Source organism: Sander vitreus, chromosome 13 (genome assembly GCF_031162955.1).
Source record: "Sander vitreus isolate 19-12246 chromosome 13, sanVit1, whole genome shotgun sequence".
NCBI classification, from domain to species: domain Eukaryota; kingdom Metazoa; phylum Chordata; class Actinopteri; order Perciformes; family Percidae; genus Sander; species Sander vitreus.
This window is the reverse complement of record NC_135867.1, coordinates 16,142,435-16,164,313: the sequence shown is the minus strand read 5'-3', so window position 1 is coordinate 16,164,313 and position 21,879 is coordinate 16,142,435. Positions and strand designations below refer to the sequence as shown.

General features: G+C 38.1%; 3 protein-coding genes across 6 annotated transcripts; all 3 read right to left on the bottom strand.

Moving 5' to 3' along the window:
* Positions 1-245: 245 nt before the first annotated feature.
* Positions 246-7,887, bottom strand: cct8 (chaperonin containing TCP1, subunit 8 (theta)). 2 transcript variants are annotated; one of them, XM_078265942.1, is made up of 15 exons: positions 7,732-7,886; positions 7,072-7,162; positions 6,865-6,944; positions 6,460-6,609; positions 5,846-6,026; positions 5,661-5,722; positions 5,444-5,581; positions 4,906-5,084; positions 4,616-4,682; positions 4,437-4,524; positions 4,212-4,327; positions 3,836-3,907; positions 3,497-3,661; positions 3,070-3,189; positions 246-523 (listed from the first exon to the last, which is right to left on the bottom strand). In XM_078265942.1, the coding sequence occupies exons 1-15, from the start codon at positions 7,789-7,791 to the stop codon at positions 452-454; spliced, it is 1,641 nt and encodes a 546-aa protein (XP_078122068.1). In that variant the 5' UTR covers positions 7,792-7,886; the 3' UTR covers positions 246-451. The 2 variants fall into 2 exon arrangements, with proteins under 2 accessions (XP_078122068.1, XP_078122067.1); XM_078265941.1 differs by lacking the exon at positions 246-523 and adding an exon at positions 1,473-1,595 and having other exon boundaries at positions 7,732-7,887.
* A 1,029-nt stretch (positions 7,888-8,916) lies between these two features.
* Positions 8,917-14,997, bottom strand: pimreg (PICALM interacting mitotic regulator). 3 transcript variants are annotated; one of them, XM_078266439.1, is made up of 6 exons: positions 14,893-14,997; positions 12,993-13,316; positions 12,587-12,894; positions 12,380-12,475; positions 11,630-11,668; positions 9,891-9,980 (listed from the first exon to the last, which is right to left on the bottom strand). In XM_078266439.1, exons 2-5 carry the CDS (start codon positions 13,299-13,301, stop codon positions 11,638-11,640), a joined length of 744 nt encoding a protein of 247 aa, XP_078122565.1. In that variant the 5' UTR covers positions 13,302-13,316; positions 14,893-14,997; the 3' UTR covers positions 9,891-9,980; positions 11,630-11,637. The 3 variants fall into 3 exon arrangements, with proteins under 3 accessions (XP_078122563.1, XP_078122564.1, XP_078122565.1); XM_078266437.1 differs by lacking the exon at positions 11,630-11,668 and having other exon boundaries at positions 8,917-9,980; XM_078266438.1 differs by lacking the exon at positions 11,630-11,668 and having other exon boundaries at positions 8,917-9,980; positions 14,849-14,994.
* Positions 14,998-16,920: 1,923 nt separating this feature from the next.
* tmigd1 (transmembrane and immunoglobulin domain containing 1) lies at positions 16,921-19,202 on the bottom strand. The gene is made up of 5 exons (XM_078266381.1): positions 19,142-19,202; positions 18,694-18,984; positions 17,668-17,955; positions 17,460-17,563; positions 16,921-17,367 (listed from the first exon to the last, which is right to left on the bottom strand). The coding sequence occupies exons 1-5, from the start codon at positions 19,200-19,202 to the stop codon at positions 17,356-17,358; spliced, it is 756 nt and encodes a 251-aa protein (XP_078122507.1). The 3' UTR covers positions 16,921-17,355.
* Positions 19,203-21,879: the final 2,677 nt, after the last annotated feature.

Below are 21,879 nucleotides of genomic sequence, written 5' to 3'. Positions count from 1 at the left end.
CTGTGCTGCCTCAACATGTTTAGAGCAAACCCATAGGGCAACATCAAAAGGTAAATGTATGCATGCTGGTAGCTCAAGCAAGGATGGCCGATTTATGCGCTCCAAGGGAAGGTCTCTTGTACAGATCTGGGACATAATGGCACCTAGATCATCCTAACTTGACTTCCTTTCCCTCATGATTGAATGACAAGGAAACTCAAATCAAGACAAGAACACAAAGTAAAAACACAATCTAAACCAAGACATGACAGCCCAAGTGCCTTTTATTTGGGACTAAGAACAAATAAAGCAGACAGTGCATACATTTTACTTTCACATATTTGTTAACCATGTGTGGTCGTTTCTACAAAATAAACCAAACTGTTGAGCTTTAAATAAACAAGTAGAAAATGTGTCTTTAATCCATGTGGGAGCAGGGTTATGCAGGAGCATCAGCTGGACAGCATCACATTCAGTCATCCTCATCGAAGTCCTTCTTGCCCTGTGGAGGTTTGGGTCCCCCTGCTGGTTTAGCCATGATGATCTGAAAGGAGAATGAACAGCAGTCAGTCCTTTCTGGCTGGAAATCAAGAGCACCAAGATCCACGCAGCAGCCTGTAGGGTCTGAGGCAGGCAGGTTCACGTTTGATTTTTCAACTAAAACAAACCTCAAATATTTAAATTATTTGATTCAACTTATGTGCACAAATAATTACTTTGGATCAATCCCTACAGATAACAAGGAGGGCTATTTATGGGGATGAATTATTCATGGGCTTATATGGGCATATATGCTGTAAGAAAATGTGCTACGATGGAAAAATGCAGTTCATGCTTTCAAGAGGGGGGAAGTACCCTTCCAGGTAATTAAAATGCTGGTACTAATCACAGCATTTCAGGCACTCTGTACTGGGGCAAAGTTAATGAACATCATCATCAGTTTTTTTTTTTTTTTTTAAGTGGTGTGAATAATCTCAGACTCTGTTGGTACCTGGGGAAGAGGGCTGAGATCTAGACACTCCAGGTTGATTTCTGAAGTAGAATGGCGTCACAGTAATTTGGAGGAAAATGCCCTCCAGACAACAATGCCACTTCAGCCTCCAGAGCCCTATATCTCATCTTATTTACATGTTCCATTTATATTGAATTATGTTACATGCAACATCTTTAAATTCTGCACTTGCCCGAGGACGTTCACTGAAATATAAACCGGTCACGAAGGCATGCAGCATGCTAACAAACCATACTGTATCCGTTTTGTGCAAGTTTAGTCTCAAAGTGATTTAGTCCGCTGTCAGTGACACACACTTGGTATTATTAAACACCTGAGAAGTGGCTAAATGCTGTTGCTATACCACTTGTCTCTACATTGAGGACGTGTTAGTAGTGACAAGCAAAAGAACAAACATTTCACAACGTCAGGTTCCCGTGAGCAGGTGAGTACATCTGTGTGAGTCAAAAACCACACACATTCCAGGACCTACTGACGGAGGGGGTGTGTGCGCCCTCTAATGGTGAGTTTCAAAATTATCAGGCGCTTCTTCCCAATCGTCCTTGTCCCAATGGCCTCTCTGCTTGGGAGCCTTTGGTCCCCCTGAAGGCTTAGCCATGATGATCTGCATCGCACATATATACACACACACTAACGTCAACTACCTGGAGACTATTCATTCACATAGGCCTCCCCAATAACACTTCACCTGCTGAATTTAAAGGTCCCATGACATGGTGCTCTTTGGATGCTTTTATATAGACCTTAGTGGTCCCCTAATACTGTATCTGAAGTCTCATTCATTTTCTCAAAGGCAGAGCAGGATACCCAGGGCTCGGTTTACACCTATCACCATTTCTAGCTACTGGGGGACCATAGGCAGGCTGGGGGCAGCCTCATATTAATGTTAAAAACTCAAAGTGAAATTTTCATTCCATGGGACCTTTAAGAAAATCATTAGCTTTATATTAAATTATAAACATCTCCAAAATAAAACTGAATAGAAACAATTTATTTTACACAAGTCATCTGCCTTTTGCGTATATAAACCTGAAAATTGAGACTGGAAAATGTTAAACCTGAATTCTTTGTGAAGGAACTAATAAATAAATCTCTTGAATATAAAGACAGGACTCCTCACCAACTTCAGTGAGTTGCACCTAAATTTGCTGCACACCCCAGATCAAGATAGGGCTTTATTTAACAGATCAAATCTGTATAGTTAAAACCCCTCAAGGTATATTCAAATCCTCATATTATATTAAATTTTTCAGTTTGACAATAGAAAATAGATTGAAAAAGAGGATGACATATTCTATATTTTTCCAACAAATCCTATGAAAAAAAAAACAATTGATCCTACTAAAAAGGCCATTGTCTGTGTAGTCAAAGCCTGATCTAAGCAATTCCTGTGCCATAGAATATTAAATTAAAAATAATTGAATATGAATAATATTTATTCATATAAAAAAAAAAACATGAGTATGGGCGCTCGGATAGCTCACGTGGTAGAGATGATTTTTATATTTTATATATATATATATATATATATATATATATATATATATATATATATATATATATATATATATATATATATATATATATATATATATATATATCACATACATACACACACACACACACACACTCCTCAATGCAGTGGGCCCGGGTTCGACTCCGACCTGCAGCCCTTTACTGCATGTCATTCCCCCTCTCTCTCCCCCCTTTCATTTCTTCAGCTGTCCTATAAATAAAAGGCCTAAAAATACCCCAAACAAATCTTTAAAAAAACAAAAATGAGTATAGTTGAACTGGTAGACATGCTCCTTGTTATAATGAATGTGAGCACTGTAGTTTAATTTCAATCAACAATACATATGCCAGCCTGCTGCCAGAGAATGTAGGGAAGTTGGAAAGTATCGAGAGACTGACTGTTGTTTCGGTCTTTTCATACAATTTGTTGACAGTAAGAAAAACATTAAATAATACCTGCCTTGTCCTTAAAGAACATTAGATGTGCATGATGTGGGAAGTTGTAAAAATATTTCTCTTTGTGTCTAAATTTGATCATCTGTGTTGCGAGTATTTGTACAAACCTGGTCAACTCTCAGTACTGTGATGGCAGCGTTGGTAGCCAGTTTGATGCCCCAGTATTTGACAAGGTAAGGCTCCAGAATGCCAGCTTCAAGCATGTCCTTCACAGCGGGGCCTTCTCCCTAAAGATAACATCACATGCTCAGTCATCAGAACTAAACAGAAACATGTAGTTCAATAGATCACAAAATAAATTGCTCTGCATTCAGGAAAACTGAGAGGTAGTATGACGTTTTGTACTTGCAAGCGTTACACGCCACAAGTTAAATGGGCACGATTGAGCACAATAACAGGTTACATTGTTGAATGTTAAATGCCACCATGGACTCTTAACCTTATGGCAAAATGTGTATTGACAATTAAGTCAGTTTGACGTAATTTCATTTTTTTTAAACATTTGTTCAGAACCTTTTATGTACACATACACACCTCAATGTCGAAGCCCATGTTTTTGTGTCCCTCATGATGTGCAGAGTACAGTTTAGAGAGGAGCTCACTCCCCTTCACACCAGAGTTCTCAGCAAGCGCTCGTGGAAAAGCCTCAAAGGCTTCAGCGAACTTCTTAATGGCATACTGGTCCAGACCCGGGCAGGACTAAAGAGAGGGGGAAAGTAAGCTCATGTTTATGCAATTCCATCATCTGATGATGCAGTAAAGAAAGAAGAAAAAAAATAAAATAAAAAAAAATAAAAATAAAAGGCCAAACCAAGAGGAGAGGCATTAGTTTGAACCTGGTGATCTTCTGTTTATTTACTCGAGTGTGCATACCTCTCCATATGAGGTGATCTGTTTGGCCAGCTCAATCTCAGTGGCTCCTGCTCCAGGTACCAGTCGCTTGTCCTAGAGACCGTGAGTAACACAGATACTGTAGCTGTTGTGCAGGTCAAGCAGTAAATAAAATAAGTTAAGTCACTTTTACTGTTGAGATTCATTGATCCTTATTGTGAAACAATGTGTGCGTTGACAAATGGCAAACGACTTTAAATAATTACTACTTGAGAGAAATATGAGGAGATACTCTTCAAATGTTGAATGTTTATCTTTTCTGCGAACAAAAAAAAATTACTGTAATTTTGTTTCTTGACAGATTCATTTATATTTCCTTTAACTAAAGATCCTACAGTGGTTTATGGTGTAGACTTACCCTGACCAGAACCTTGAAGGTGTTGACCCCATCATCTACAGCCCTCTCAATGTCATCCATCAGGTTGTCAGTGGAGCCTCGGATCACCACTGTTGAGATGAGACCGTCTTCTTTCTCTGTTCAAAACAATCAAGACCAAACTATATGTTGAGCCTAAAACTCATATGGAGCAAAGATCAGGGATAAAAATTAAGAGACGCGAGGCTGGAGCAAAGAACGATTTACCGTGTTTGAAGACCACCACCTGAGTGTCCCCCACCTCTGTCAGGTACACGTTGTCACAGTGACCCATCTCGTCTGGGGTTGGAGGCGTCTAAGGAAGCAGAAAAGCATCATTATACATAATATAATGGTTCATTTTATTATGGTTCATATACCTGATCTGAAAGAAACATAACACTCACCATCCTGGGCAGTGCTACAGCTCCAACAGTCTTGCATAACCTCCTGAGGTCCCACTTGGAGTTAAGCCTGATGGGGGAAGGAGAATTTAAGTACAATTGTACCGTGATAAAAAGGTATACTTACATAAAGACGTTGTAATACCACTACATTAATACAGGCATCTGTAATGTAATGTGGTTGTGGTGGAAGACATGAAAGGTTTCATTTTGGAGGAGAAAATTGTCGTAGTATCTCTGAGCACTTGATAATTAACACTTATTTGGATTGTCAGAGGTCATGTGGGTCTTACCTGACCACCATGAGGTTGTACTTGTTGGCATAGTGCAGCGCCATGTCAGCCACTTTCCCCCCAGTTACCACCACGTTGGCACCAGCCTCCTTGATGGCCTTCACCTGAGCCTCCATCATATCTTCCTCTCCCTTACTGAAGTCCATGAGCTCCTTTGCATTATTTATCAGCACTGTGCCCTATGAGACAGTACTATTGTTAGCACCGAGGATCAGAACCTTTTATCAACTTTATAAACCCCTGACAATATGCACAACAACAGCACCCTGAAACTGATGCTGCTAAATGGCATTCAGCCAACATTAATTATATTAGTTACACTTGAGATTTTCTTCATGTGATATGCCAAAATATCTTCAGCGAGAAGAAAACAAATCCAGATCCTAAAGCCAATTATTTTAGGGCAAATGTATCATAATGTGAAACTGACTCAGACCTAAGTCAACCAACATATGTTAAACCATAAAACTCAATTAATTGTAGTTCTCGTGGGTCAGATTTCTCTAAAGCATCAAAGAGAGACTCAAGTATTCATTACCTTGGTCTCTGTCATCATGCAGTCAAAGGGGCAGGAGTAGACGGCAATCTTGGCGTCTTTAACTGATGTGACATCTCCCTCTGCTTCCTTCTTAAAAACCATGCCATGTAACATGGTGGATGATGTTACTCCACAACCCTGAAAACACAGTATACATTAATCTACAGGCAAACAACAGACACAAGACTAAATATTTTCAACGGATAATGCTGCTTACCATAATCTTGCATACTCTGACGTTATCAACAGTGAAATTGCCTGACTCTGGGAAGATGGACACTGTAGCACAAACCAATAAAGAAACAAAACTTAGAGACTTACAATATGAATCCTACCATTAAGAAAATGATATTTGACAGCGGACAGCTGGTTTGGTTAAGGTAGTCTAAATTGCTGACTAACCACAGGCCTGTGCAATGAGGTTAGCGAGGAAGTCTTCGTTGCCATACTGTTTACTCATGACTGCTGTACGGATGAGAGACGCTGCCTCCTTAACATCATGAAGGTTCTCGGCTGAGGAACATACGCAGTCTGACATGATCTCTAGAGTCTTTTTACAAGCTTTCTCATAGCCTTCAATCACCTGTCAAAAAGAGGAAAGGGGACACTGAGCAAATGCAGCGATTCGTTTCTTTGGGATGCAATTTTTTTTTATTCATGTGTAAACTATTATATCAAAATCAGCTCTAAAAAGCATTACGGCATCAGTCTGATATTGATTTATTGCCGATATTAAGCTGATTTGCATTAAGGATTTTTTTTTTTTCTACAGTAGGTGTGGTAACATATGACATTACTCAAAATACCAACAAGAAAATGGAGTGTTTTCTCTAAAGACAAAACGAACAAAAAAACAGCTTCAGAAGACGAGCAACAACATACTTGTACAGAGTACATTGTGGGAAGAGAAGAAAGTCAATACAAGTACTTTTATCAAAAGACCTTGGCGTCATATGATCACAATCTACACAGCACAACATGCATGATGATAATGATCGACGACTACATTTGTTTACCTCTGACACTGACAGGCCCATCCTGAGCAGCTCTTCAGCCAGCTCCAGCAGAGCTCCAGCAAACACCAGGACAAAGTTCGTACCGTCTCCAACCTCCTGCTCTTGCATGTGGGATGCCATCACAATCATTTTGGCGGCTGGATGCTGCACCTATAAAAACAAATGGCATTTACAGAAACAGTTATTAAACATTATTTAACGTATACATAATTCCTGTATGCAATATGTTGCACAACAATTATTTAGTTTGGTTGGGATTTCTGGGTGATTCTATGGGGATTATAGTATAGGTAAAAAGAAGCCTTGGCTTCAGCCTATTCCTTTTTCAGTTAGCTATGGTGGCAAATAATTGTTTCTTTCATGTATGTTAATCGAAATAAAATTATTCAGCAAAGGTTTCCTCACCTCAAGCTCTCTGAGAATTGTTGCTGCGTCATTTGTGACAAACAGCTTTTCCAGGTGATTGATGACCATTTTGTTCATACCTGAAAAGGCAACAATGTCACAGTTTAGCCATCACATATTTTGTTGTCTCGCCAATAAAAGGTTTTAATAGGTCAAAGCTCGAACAAAGACTTTATACAAATATATTACTGTTGGAGTACAGTTTACCGTTTGGTCCATATGCGGTGCGTGTGGTCTGAGAAAGCTCCTTACAGGCTCTGATGTTACGAAAGACGGCCTCTTCAAGCCCTGAATAGTGCTGCATCAGAGAACATAACTACTGTGACTTTCCAAAAAGAGATGCATTTCATTAGTGTACATGTCAGACAAATAGTTATTGGTATGCATAATAACTAACGTTAACAGAAAACAAATCGTATCAAAATCGTTAAATTGTAATGGATCGATCGGAATAATCGAAACGTTATGGACGACAAGCATCTTGGTCAGCACCACCAACAGATGTAAGATGAGTTAAAGCTAACCCAAAACAGGAAGCATCAGCATCCATGGTAAAACCGTGGTGACAATCAAAGCCTTAGCTCTGACAGTTAACTGGGTGTGACTGCTAGTCTGACAGTCACCCATCACTGCAGCTAAAACACTGCGACATATACAGCATGTTTAAGTGCAAGAGAAGACACTGCGACGCAGCCTTTTGTCCATCCCAACAGCCCCGGGTGCAGACGACCCGAGCGGCCTGCCTTGCTTCTAGAACGCTCCCTCATGACTGTGAACCAGCGTGCTAACTCACGCTAGCTAGCATGCTAGTTCACAACCACTCACTCAAAGCTACCAAACTACTCCAACAAACTGATTTAACCTCACCTTGGCGCCATCCTTCAACATTTGGGCAAAGCCCGGAGCTTTGGGAACGTGCAGAGCCATTTTCGGACGTTTAGCAGCCCCGGTATCTTTGAGAACGTAGCCGCGGCGTGTGTTCAGCTCTGGGTACAAAGCCGGAGAGACAGAGGAGGAGCGATTTCAACGAGGCGTGGGACTGAAGACGGGTAACAACAAGGGTCAAACCGAGCGATTCTCGTTCCAACTGCTGTGATAATGACATACCACTTCGGGGAGCTGTTGCCTCAGAAATGTTTAGATTTTTTTAAAATAATTTTATACTTCTGATCCTTTATTTACTTATACAAACAAAACAAAAAACAACTACCATGTAAAAATACTCTAATAAATAAAAACAAATACTAATAGTAGAAGTTCACAATAATTATTTTCAAAATACATTTGTAAAGTATCAAAAGTAAAAAGTGTTAGACTTCATCACTTTTATTATTATTATTGAGGCATTAAAATGTAAAATGCACTTTAATTTGAAAATTAGTCACTGTGAAGCTATTTTCATACACTGTTGGGTGGTTTAATCTAAAACAATCCATCATATATAGCTGTGAAATAAATGTAGTGGAATGAAAACCAAATGAAAACACTCAAAGTACAAGTACTTCAAAATTGTTATACAGTGCTTAGGAAAATATACTTAGTTACTTTCCACTAGTGGATATAACATCACAATATTATATATCATACATAGCAGTATAATATTTTTTTTCTTCTCAAATACATTTTTATTAATCAGCTTACTTTACATATGGATAACATGTTTTCAGTTTTTGGTCAGTTTAAAATGTATATTGAGCCAAAGGATGTGTTGTAAATGTATCCATTGAAATTCAAACAATAAAATTTTTTTTTTTATCAAGAACTGTAATACAACCATCACTACAAAAAAAATAGCCTAATCCCACTCTATCACATTTCTAAATCCACAATTGACTAATATTTGTAGGATTCTGTAAAATATTGCCAAGGCATAAAAGAGAAATGTCTTCTAATGTCACACTGCAAAGCACTCGAGTTTCCAAATTCTATCAAATTGTGAGTTTATTTTTTAAAAGATGTTCAAGGCCTGTGGCTTCCACTACTGGTTCCGATGTGCAGAGGATCCGGTTCTAGCAGTATATGTACATGCATAATAAATATCACTGACAAGAATAGGTTTCACATTATTTAATTTGAGACAATTATTGTGTTGGACAGGACACAATTTCAGGGCTGCATAAGCTTACAGGTTTTCATTTTGAGGATGTTTGTTTGAAAGTCAAAACACAAAACCTGCTCGATCTAGCTTCATAACATCTCGTTGACATCAGGTAAGATCATTACATTTTTCCTCATCACATTATCAAATGATTTATGTGTACAGTATTGATGCATGAATCATCCACAGGCCATAATAAATGCCAACCTCTGCCTCAAGGAAAGATATGGAGGGGAAAAAAAATCCCACTTTAATACTGCCTAAGCTACATATAAAAAAAAAATCCCCTTAATGGAAAATACACTTTACAAGTTGTACATAATAAAATGTAATTTAAAAAAAACAGTAAAACAAATTTTAGTTACATTATTGCATACATATAAAGTAGAGGAAACATGCATCTCCCCTTTGTCAGTAACTTTAGTGTTAGTTCTGCAGATACAATTTTGGTCTTGTGGAGCATTTCTTTTAAAGTAAATATTAGAAACACGCAAAAGGTTTCTATGCAGAAAGTGATAATACAAACTACAATATTAGTATCTTGAAAATGTAACTAAGACATTTGGTTGTAGCAGCTATGACAAGTACATACACCACAATACAAAAATCCCTTTGGTAGCTACAATGAGGATATATCACCAATAATCAGCTAACCTGAGATGTAAACACAAATTACTTAAATGTTGCCAACTACACACAACATACAGTAAATAAAAAAGAAGGCAAGCTGCCATGTAACAGTCTCCCAGTATCATGACAACACTACATGCAAATGTAACAGTGATACCTCAATAATGATAAATGTGAAACATGGCTACAAAAAAGGTCCCGTGTTTTACATACAGACATGCATGTAGTTCAGTTGGGTTTGCGAACAGTGTTCACAGCTGTGTGGGCCCAACTTCCCAGTGTGTCTGAGAGGTTCGTGGCTCGACGCGTGAGGTTTGAACGACTGAGTTTACCGCTGGGGTCCAACTTTCTCATCACTGCTCCTCCAGAATGTTCCCTTGTGCTTGTCCTGCATGGGGGACAGAGAAAACAATTACTGCAGAAAGAATACACAGAGGGAGAGAGTAATGAAAGTGTCAGCAGGCGACTTGGTTTTAAGACTGCATTCATGTCAATAAGAAATAGAAAAATAAAACAAATGCATCATTTATTTACTTATCTCCTCCTTCTAAGTCTATCTTAAAGTGCTAATATTATGGTCATTTCCAGGTTCATAATTGTATTTAGAGGTTGTACCAGAGTAGGTTTACATTGTTTAATTTTCAAAAAACACCATATTTTCGTTGTACTGTACATTGCTGCAGCTCCTCTTTTCACCCTGTGTGTTGAGCTCTCCGTTTTAGCTACAGAGTGAGGCATCCCACTTCTGTACCATCTTTGTTAGGAGTCGTACATGCGCAGTAGCTAGCAGCTAGGCGAGCATTATAACGTGTGTTACAAAGTGACACACGCTTGTCATGGAAGTAAAGGCTGGACTACAATTAGAGATGGCCCGATACCATTTTTTGCTTCCCGATACCGATTCCGATACCTGAACTTGCGTATCGGCCGATACAGAGTACCGATCTGATACCAGTGTGTCATATATTTTATTATGTTTTAACAACTGTATACTACTATCCCTATATGGATGTGATATTATTTCTATCTTTGTTGTCGGTCTGGCTCAAGTTAAACTCTTTGTGAAACATGAACGCCACAGAACTTTCTTTTATTCTGCAGTTTGACAGTCAGTTATAACAGAAAAAGAACATAAATAAACTACTTTAATGTAGATTTTCTTTAGGGCTTTATTATGTGGTATCGGATCGGTGCATAAACTCCAGTACTTTCTGATACCAGCGTTTGAGGCAGTATCGGAGCCGATACCGATATCGGTATCGGAACATCTCTAACTACAATAGAGCTGTTTGGAGCAGTTTCTGAACAGTGTTTTCGCTGGAAGATGGTAAGTCCCTTTGGGGTGGACTTTAGGCTTTTCACTTTGTAAACCTATTACATGCACAAAAAAGATATATAACACGATAAAGGGAAAAAGCCAAAAAGCATAATATGAGCACTTGAAAGAAAAGTTTTTCCAATTGTTTGTGCTCTTTTTTGTTTTGGTTACCATTAATGTGAAAGGACTTTGAGCTAGATTTGTTTATGAAAAGGGGCTATTTTGTTATTATTTCTTCCAAAATGAGAAAATTAAAACAATTGTTGACCTATCAGGAGGCAAGGTTTCTTAACGGTACATCTAGAAACAAGACTCTTCTCAAGCAGTGCTTCAGTAGTATTATTTATGTTTATGTTAAGTCCATTTAAAACGATGGAGATTTAAAACCTTGAATTTGGAAAACATAAATTCAGATAGACAGAGCTGATAATGTGACAGAACAAGACATATGTAAAGCAAAGAGTAGTAAAGGAGGAAGTGTGAATCTGATAGAGAAAAGAGCATCCTTCGCTTGGACAACGAGAGTTATTCATTAGTCATAAAAGAAAAGCTTTTCCTTGCAACAGGTCACAGACTTTAACAATGTCATACTGTACATACAGCGGTTCATGCATTGAAACACAGACACCATGCTAGCTCTGCCATGCGCTTTCATGTCACAAAATTAGTTACACTTGGAGCATATGCTTCCACAAAAATGTTTGGATATTTAGATTTACCTTCTTCCCTACTCCACAATTAGGGAATAGTTGAACTGCCTGTTGTAGGAAAAAACAAATGTGTGTTTTATCACCAAAGGAAAAGCCTTTCATACAGTGATAAAAAGCCTGCATGTAATACACACTGATAACAGACAAGGTCACTGTCCATATGCCTTTCGGTTTTTCACAGTGTATTTCGTCCTTTATGGGTGGGTCCAATTCAACATTTTGAATGTCAACACAGGAAGTGATGCAAATATACCCCAACCTCTCTCAAGCACATTTCCTCTGGCTCCAATTCCCACACCCATACTTTCTCCCCCTGCTTTCGACCCCTCACTCCCCCCTCATCCGAATACCAGAAACACAGAAACAGTTTCAAATCTAGCCGGGAAGAATGTGTCTGGGGGGAGGGGAAGGAAGTCTGGGGACCCACAAGCTGTGTTGGGATTCTTTGGGTGGGAGGGTAAAGAGGGTGATCATGCATCTCTGTAGTCTCCTCTATGCAAAATATGAATGAATAACAGAAAATGGACCGAAGGCTTCCTCAAATACGCAAAACACTCTCATTCACCTATTAAACACATGCTTTCATTCACACATACAGAAAACGTATTTCACTCACCCTCGACCCACTATTTATTACCCACGAGAAAATAACTAATGGAACACTGAAAATGCAAACAAAACTTCTAACTATTAGAAAAATTAAAGACGGAAACAGATATACTGATCAAAATGTTAAAATCCAAAATGAAGATCCTTTACCTGTTGTCTCTGCCAATAATATCGTCAAAGGCCTTGGACAGATGTTTGAGCCTCCTGATTCCACTGGACACCGACTCCAAATCTCGGTCAAATGTTCTGTTACAGCAAAGAAACAAACACTCAGAGCAGAGAAAACCACATAAATCAAAGAAGCAAACAAAGACTAATACAATTTGGAAAACATTGACTGAAAAACAGGAGACTCACAGCCTCTGGTTCTGTGTGTTGGGGGAGGCAAAGGGACTTCGTAATGCAGCCATGCGGACAAGCTGCCGCCTGCCTCCTCCCGTTTTCACCCCTCGGACTCCAGCCTCAGGAGTCATCCTTCCCCTAGAGCCTGGGGTGCGTCCAGGTGCAACTGCTGATCTGGGGGTGCGTCTGGGAGTCGCAGCCCGGCTAGGCGTACGTCTTGGGGTGCGAGAAGTTGATGCGCCAGCTTCTTCCCCATCACATGTCTGACCTGGGGTCGCTACCAAACACTCCTCACGCGCAAACTCTCTGGTCCTCTGCAGCCTCTGGGAAGGGGAGAAAAGGAAACAAGGGAAGAGAGAGAGATGGTGAGGAGGGAACAAAACAGAAAACAGTACAAAAGTTTTGGACTTAATCCATCTACCTGATATACTCCAGTAATAGAGTTCCGAGCACTGCGGGTAAGTTTACGGACTGTGTTGGGCTTTGGCTGCTCCTTTTGGGTCTCCCATGTTGGATTTTCTGGGAGAGAGTTGGTCTGGACCGAACGTAGCGGGAGCCGCTTGCGCAAAGACATTCGCAGAGAGTTAAGTGAAGACGAAGAGCGAAGCTTGCGGAAACGGTCGGGGGCTTCTGGGGAGCTCTCTGCACCGTCAGACTCATCCAAGACTGTATGTGCCCGCCATACTCCCACCACAGCTTTACCTACTCCATCCATCATTGAAGACGCCATGCTGACTGAGCTTACCTGCAAAAGTGGAGGGGAGTTATAACTGAACAGCAGAGTGTGTATTATAATATATATATATATATAAAAAAAACATTTTTTAATTACATCTGCACAATGTATCATTTTTTCTTCTTCTTTTAAAATCGGCATCACGATATCAACTGGCGCAATAAACACATTGCAAAAGGCTGCGACATATTATGAAAGACACTCAGATTTTTTTGTGTAGTTGAAAGAAAACCAGTAGAAAACAGCAGTTATTTATAATAACTGTCACTTTTTTACTGATGCCTTTTATATTCAATTCAATGTTCAATTTGCTCAATAAAAAGAAGGTAGGAAATGATTTCCTTTTAATTATTTCAAATACAATTTGTTGTATTTTAGTAGACTACTGAAAAAAAGCAGCAGAAATGCAGAACTGAGTACACTTAAATATCAGTTTATTTGTCGCGAGTAATGTTTTAAAAATGTTATGGCATATTTTCCTTATATTGTGCAGCCCTATTTTAATAGCAGATTTTAAAATAACTGTGCTTCACACAGGTGTGGGGTTAAATGACAATGTGCTGCCTGGACAATAACTCCAGAGCCCCAGCAAATGTTCAGTTACATATAGCAGTCTGCAACAATTAACTAATTATTTTTCAAGCAAAAATAACTCTGGTTCCACCTTCTCAAATGTCAGGATTTATTGATCTCCTTTTAGGCTAGATGTTATTTGTATGTAAATAAATGAGGTTTGGACTGTTGGTATATGATATTTTAAAACATCACACTCAGCTCTTGGAACATATAATGGAGTATTTTATGAATCCGTAGATTAATTGTTGATAAGCATTGTTAGTTACAGGCATAGATAAGACAATTCCGCTACAGGACATAATTCAAATAAAATAATATATATAAATATTAAAGTTCACTTATAATAACATTCGAAATAAAACAAAGTATTAAGTCACACATTAGGTATAACGTTACTAGAAGTAAATAAGAGAAATTTCCAGACATTAAGACCGAGATAAACAAGTTCAACTCTTTACAATCTAGAGCTAATGCGTTAGCTAGCTAAGTGTAACGTTAAATGGCATTTAAAGAAATCACTGCACAATTATTTGGTAACGTTACTGACCAAAAATGTGAAACATGTTGATTAACAAAGGACGGGAAATGACCCGTAACCACGCGTAAAGTCAAGCAGCAGTTAATCGTGTTAGTGAAAGTTTGGTGGCTATTGTCTGATCAGGATTTCTAGCTTTACGGACTGCCCCCTTCTGATTATCTTCTTACCAAAGTAACGTTTACGTTACCATCTGAAACACAGCCAGAGGAGCAAATAACAGCGACTTAACACTTGTGCGTCAAATGGGAACGATAATGAAGTTACAACACTTCTAACAAACGTTTTAAAGAACCAGTGGCAAATGATTATTATTCACAAACAACAAAAACAGAGCTATGTTTGCGAAAGCATCGTTAGCTTATCTACAGTAACGTTAACGTAGCACACCCCAGTTTACACTAAATAAAGTCTATGTGAAATAACTTACGTTGAATACCAGCTATTCTTCCGTCTACCGTGACACTAGCTCACCTGAAAGTACCAGTTGTGAGAATCGACTACTTCAGCTGCCTCTCTTGCTGTTGTTTCTTTCTTCCACTGTTTGAATTTGGCGGTGGACCGCAGACCGCACGCAGACAGCCATCACCACGCCTTTCACGCAAAGCCCCCGAATGACGTAACACGTCACGTCTGGGCGTGCTTGTCAACATGAGTTGCTAAAATGTGCTTCAAAGATTAAAAATTGATGCTTTGAAAATATAAACTGACACCTTGATTATTAACAAAACATTTTTTTGTCTTAAATCTTCTTATTTTGAAGGCCACGTTTTACGGGTCACAAAGAAAACCAATTTTGAAAACATACTGAAATTACACTCCTTTAGGACAAACAAATCAGAAAGCCATAGACTATAATAATCCACAATGTCATTACCTTTTTTGAAATTCTAAACCTGTAAAATTGAGATTAATTTCTGTAATATCCCTGGAAATTATCATCACTATTTTCATCATCACCACCTTGTCACACTTTCTGAAATATATCTCCATCATGCATTGCCCCATTACAGTTCTTTCAGCCATCTAATGTAATCCGTAATAGAACAGTCCAGCAATAAAGCTTTGTGAGGTTTATAATTTTCAGATTTTGACTTGGTGTAAGATGTTGATTTGTTACCATACCAGATGGTTGATTCAACTTGTATTTCTAATATTTTGTCCACTTCATTTACATAGGAATACAGAACAAGACAAACACATCTTAATGTAACGCAGTTCAATATAACAGATCCTACATGTCATGCTATCCATATGTTTTTGAATTATATAATGATATGTGGGATTGGAATATAGATTCAAAAAATCTCAAAGGAATTACCTGGTAAAAGTTAAATTAAATAAATACCTATTGACATCGACAGAACAAGGACAACACTGATACTTATTTGCCACTTGCCATACACTGTGAGGTTTATCTTTTTCTCATGTGTCATTAGTTGCATGTTAACACAACAATCTGATTATGATCAGGATAGAATAGGCGGGGTTTAAAGCAGAGTGACCAGCAGATGCCACTACAGACCTGCATGTCAAACAGTTTTAAGCACAGTATTTTGAGATCCACCTACTGTATTTTGTTTTAGTCTGTGGTGATTTAATAAAGGCATCAAAAAGCCTGTGCGTCGACTTTTCTTTAACCTTTAATCTATTTTTGTATTGTAAAACAATTTGTGATGGACCTGTGTTTTATAAAAAAACTATTTTATTAGCAAGCAAACCAGAGCTTTGTGCAACATTTACATTCTCATTTAGGCATGTAATTAGCACATTGAGACCTCTGAGAATTTCCCAAAAGGGATCAATTAGACCTTACAGTATTATTACTAATTACTGACCTCTGGACACAACTGTTGCAAACTGCAAAGCCTGACACTTGAAACGACCAAATAAGTAAATTCTTGACTACAGATTCAAAGGTGCTGGCATAGTCTCAGATTTCCTGACCTATCTCCACATTAGATAACCACTTAATGTGCACACCTGTGCATTCTTGTCAAACATGTTACCATCCTCATTTGGTATAGACCTTTTTCACAGCAGACATGTTGACATGTCATAGTAGGAAAAGCACAGGTGTATTCAAAACCATTAATGATGGCTGCATTCCACTTAGGAGAGGCCCTGGTATTGAGCATGCTGACTCACTGAAATAGCTTACTGGGACACTTGATGGAATTGAGCCATTGTTAAGGTTATCCATTTCAGCTGTGCTTTTCCTACTATGACAAGTCAAAATGTCTGCTGTGAAAAAGGCACTGTTTTATGTGAACCTGTTAAATGTTTCTCTATTGGTAATAATACAACGATCCAGACCTTGACCCTCATGTAATACAAGTCCTTGTCCTTTATTCTCAATAAGAGTCAATGTATAACGTGATTTTAATAAGTCTTGGTTGTATTGTTGAGTCAGGAGTTAAAGTTCAGTGCAAATGTGGAAACCAAAGACCAAGGTGACGAAAACAAAAGCACTTTTATTGCAAAGATAACAAGAAACAGGCTGTGGTGCATCACAATGTGAAAAGTAACACGTTTAAGGATGATCTCAAGGTCTTATTGCAAACTTCATAGCTCGCTCTGCCATAATCAACAGACGATACAGTGGATAGCATGCTACATTTTGTTGTTTGATTTTATAGGACATTTTGGATAAAATGCTTATTTGCTTAATTGCCGAGAGAAGAACCTCATGTTGGTACGATAAATATGAAGCTACTGCCAGCAACCGGTAAGCTAACCATCTGCTGAATGTATGTTACCCAATATTTAACAGACCGATAGAAGAGTTGTATTGGTCTTCAAACTCTCAGCATGAAAGCAAATAAGCGCATATTTGAATGTCAAATATGATAAAAGGGTAATCACAGTCATCAATCACAAAAAAACTGAGTCATGATGTCTTCATGGCTTCTCTCATTTGTTGAAGTAGAGCACAACCTACTTGCAGCACTGTCAACAGAGAAATGAAGCATTAGGTGGTTCAGTTTGTAATGAGTCAGGGTCAGTCTTTGTTCTGTATGTAAGTGTGTTTTGCATGTTACCTTTGTAATTTTGTTCCACCGTGAAGCAATTGCAAGAAGTGCAGTAAGGCACACCACCACTAGGCCTGCTATCATGGGCATTAGTGGTACCTTAAAGGTCTTTTCTACAGATGAGGGGGAAGACAATGATCAACCCACTTTTTCTTACTTTATATCAGTGACTGATTCATTATTTCATGTGTTGGTTGCAATGATTGTGTGAACTGACCTGTTACTGCAACAATGAATTGCTTGCTGCGTCCTCCATAGATGGGAGACTTTGCTGTGCACTGATACATGCCTTCATGCAAGCTTTTCTCCACTCTGTTGGCAGTTAGCCGGCTTTTAAAGCCGTCATTGGTCACCGAGAAGCCACCTGCTAATAGAGCCAATGTGCTCCCATTTAGTGTCCAAGACACGGAAAACACAGGTGGATTGGCCCAGATATCACACTGCAGGACTAGCACGTCCTCTTTTTCTACTGCAACTTCCTCTGACCCAGAGAGCTGTGGGGGATCTGAAGAAGAACATTTTCAATTGTATTTTGCAGCCAGCAGTTTTAACAATGCTAACAGTATGCTTTGTATGGCAGTCAGTTTGTTGGTTGGCCCACCATTTTGGTCCTGACTGAAATATTTTAGCAACTATTACAGAAGGATTACCATGATTGTTTTGTACAGACATTCATGGTTCCCAGAAGATGTATTCTAATAACATGAACAAGGACATGGTAAACAGTGTTAAGCAAAAGCATGTTAGCTGATGTTAGCATTTAGCTCAAAGCACCAATGTGCCTAAGCGCAGCCTCACAAAGCTGCTAGAGTGGCTGTAGACTCTTAATCTTGTTTTTTCTTCTTCCTCAGTTTGTTACTGCAGCTGTTGCTTAACAAGTCACACGAGCAGCTCTGTGAGGCTGTGCTTAGGCTGTGCTAACATCAGCATGCTCACAATGACAATGCTAACATGCTGATCTTTAGTGGGTAAGGTTTACCATGTTCACCGTCTTAGTTACAGTAAGCACGATAGCATGCAGGCTAGAATGAAACACACAATGTAGAGCTGAGACTGATGGGGATGCCATTATTAGTTTTGCAAATATTTGGTCATTAACCAATATTATACAAAGTGAAATCTTGAGCTGATAGTGGCACTAGAAGAAAAGTCAGTGGATCACCAAAGTCAGTGGGATCATCCTCCTCAGTTACAAGTAGTATAATTATTAACATAATTCCAACACTCATTTAAAAGGACTCACATGTGACATTCAGGGTGACTGAGGCGGTAAGTGTGGCATTTTTGCTCAGGTGGCAGGTGAAAGTGGCACCATTGTCTTCATAGATGATGGGTGTAACACACACGCTGCTGCGACCCTTTTTATTTTCTTCTGTCAGACTGACGACAGCGCCATTCCTCATCCAAACCAACTCTTCATCAGCCTGAGTCTCATGGCCACCGTCAGACTGACAAACCAGAGACACAGTCTTCTCCAGCTCTGTCTGTATAACATCCTCATTGTTGACTCCTGGGACAGACTGGATCTTGACACCTTAAGAAAAAGAAGGGGGGAGAAGGTTGAGACTTTAAGGGGCAGCTGAGTGAAGCAGTAACAGCTTAGATTGCATACAACAAAATATTTTATTGGAATAATTAAACTAAAAGAGGCCAGTTCAATTCTTGGTGACCAATCTTGCAAACCGGCTTACCTAATGTCTGGGTTGTACAGTACAGGAGTAAATGGAAAAGAAGGGTTCTGATCAACTTCATTTTACCTGTCCTCAGATAGACCTGCAAGTGAGGGAAAGATCATTGAAAAGAGCATTAGTAAAGAGTTTATTCAAAATTCTCATTTAATCTAAATTATCAAAAGTTCAGCAGTTTTTAACACAAAAATATAAAGAAGCTCCAGACACGTAGCAGTGACAGACTCTGACATGTGTTTTTATATTGCTTTGTGTTTCCTTTCTTAATGCCTTCCATGTTTTACATAAGCATTTTGAATTGTTGTTTGTATTCTCAGTTTTTTTTCTCAACCTTGTTAGGCTACCAACACAAACAACAATACTTAACACATTAATCGTTTGTGTTTTTACCCACAGTATAAATTTCCAACTTCCAATCTTTGCAGGCCAAACCTTCTTTCCGGTGCCCTAAACAATCAAATTATTCAATAGGCTTAGAGAATACTTGATTAAAGAATTCAAATGTTGTGCATGAGTGATGAATCAAGATGATAATGGATTGTTTTCAAGCGTTGGTTTAAGACTACAAAGTCTGACAATGCTGTGCAAGGCATTTTGTTTTTCGTGAAATCCTACCATTTCATAGATTTTTGTTATGCTTTTATATATTAAATACAAGTAAATTTGGTACAGCTCTACTCATTAATTGCATTTGACGAATCCAGTTTAGAAAATCTGTAATATCATAATATGAAACCTTAAGCAGGAAAATCAATGTTACTGTTAGATCTGCTGTAAAATCATCCTTTTGGATAAAAGTGTTGCAGTCCATTTTTCTTAAAAGGGACAGTTTGTACTTGTTCACACTTATTAAAGTTAAAAGCAAAAATATATGATTGTGGTTTGCTTAAAAGAAATAAGAGTTTTAATTTTTTTAGAAGCAAGTCATACCAGCAACATAGTATCAATACTCTCTGGGTTTATCCTTAAAATAAACATAAAATATGTGAATAAAATGTATGATAGCGCCTACAGTTACCCCTTACCTGTTAATGACTATTTCTTCTTATTTCTTGTCTGGGTTTTCTTTATTCTCCCTGTAAACATGAGAATGTGGAGGCTTGTTCTAATCTCCAGCTCGTATATGCTTCACATCCACATGAGGACACAATTATAACTTTCTTCACTGTTTCTCAATGACTTTCTCATCATTCTACTTTCCTGTTCGTGCCAACACCCTTTCAATCCTCCCACCCCTGATTTTTTTTTTTATTGTTTCATACTTATAATGTGCAAACACAAGGAAAGTCTTTTATTGGCTATAGTCATTACAATGGCACTAAAACTTCTTGGGTGTGGATGTAAGCATTCAAATGCTTGCTTGATGTATTTTAACATCAAAGTTACATTATCCATATTTTTTTATATCCTAATGTGAGAAGAGAAACGTGTTCAAGCTGATTGATGTTCCTGAGTGTGACAACAAAGTTTGGGTGATTATTTACTTCTGCGCACTTCCTCTTTGTCCTGTTCATGCCAGATGATTGACAGTAAGCAGAGACGGAATGTATTCATAAAAAAATAAGTCATCAACAGCATCTTTGTCATAAACGGATAGCAAAACTACTAACTACCTAGCGGATAAGTGCTTTTACATTTGCACTTTAAACAGCAGTGAGCATGTCTCTCCTCTGACAACTTCTATACTGGACACAATGTGATATATGTTACCAGTGGTAGAAAGTAACTTAATACATTTACTCAATAAGTACTTAGGTACTCCTCAAAATATTTCAATGTAATGTTACTTTATACTTTTACTCTATTTTAGGGTGATATAGTACTTTTTACTCCACTACATATACCTGTACTTCCTTTGCATAGAAGCTTTTGCAAAAAGGTCAATGTGGATCCAATTTGAGATACTTTGTATACTACTGGGTATAGTGTAGAAGTAACTATGAGTCTCAAATAAATGTACAAATGTAGTGTAGTTGAAAGTATAAAGTATCATATAAAGTGAAGTAAAAATTGCACTTAAGTACAATACTTGAGTTAATGTAACTCTAACACTAACAGCACATTAGGTAGTTGAAATTAGCCTTATCATGAGTAACTGCACGAAAATAAAATGATGCTTTTATGTTGCAATAGCATTATGCATTAGTAATAGTTAATAAGATATCAATATAGCCCATCACTGACAGGGGCTATACTTCAGTAATACTTTGAGTACATTCTGCTGCTATTAATGTACTTTAACTAAAGCACAGCACTTTATTATTTATTTAAAGAAGTGTAAAGGATCTGAATATATAACCCCCCACTGGTACTGTGCTTGAAGTAGTGGTAACAGTTGTTTCTTCTAACTACAGCAAATAAATTGACTCTTTCATTCAGATTTATTAAATGCAGTAGGCTACATATGAGGTCAAAATTGAGTTAAGACAAGAATCTGATTTTACATTTTACCATATTATTAAATTACTTTGTCATGGAAATGTATAATTTTGGTGAAATATAACTAGAAATGCTAAAATGTACTAGAAAACAGAGGTTAAAACAAAGTGGCAGTGACTGCACTCTGCTTGAAATGGTTGTTTTTTTTTGGGTCACTTGGGGGCAGCAAAAACAATTGACAAATCACCTGTTAATTTAAATTTATATGGCATACTTATTTTTTATTTAAGCTTTTTTAACCAGGAATAAGACTCACTGAGATTAAAAATCTCTTTTTGAGAGTGACCTGGCCAAGACAAGCA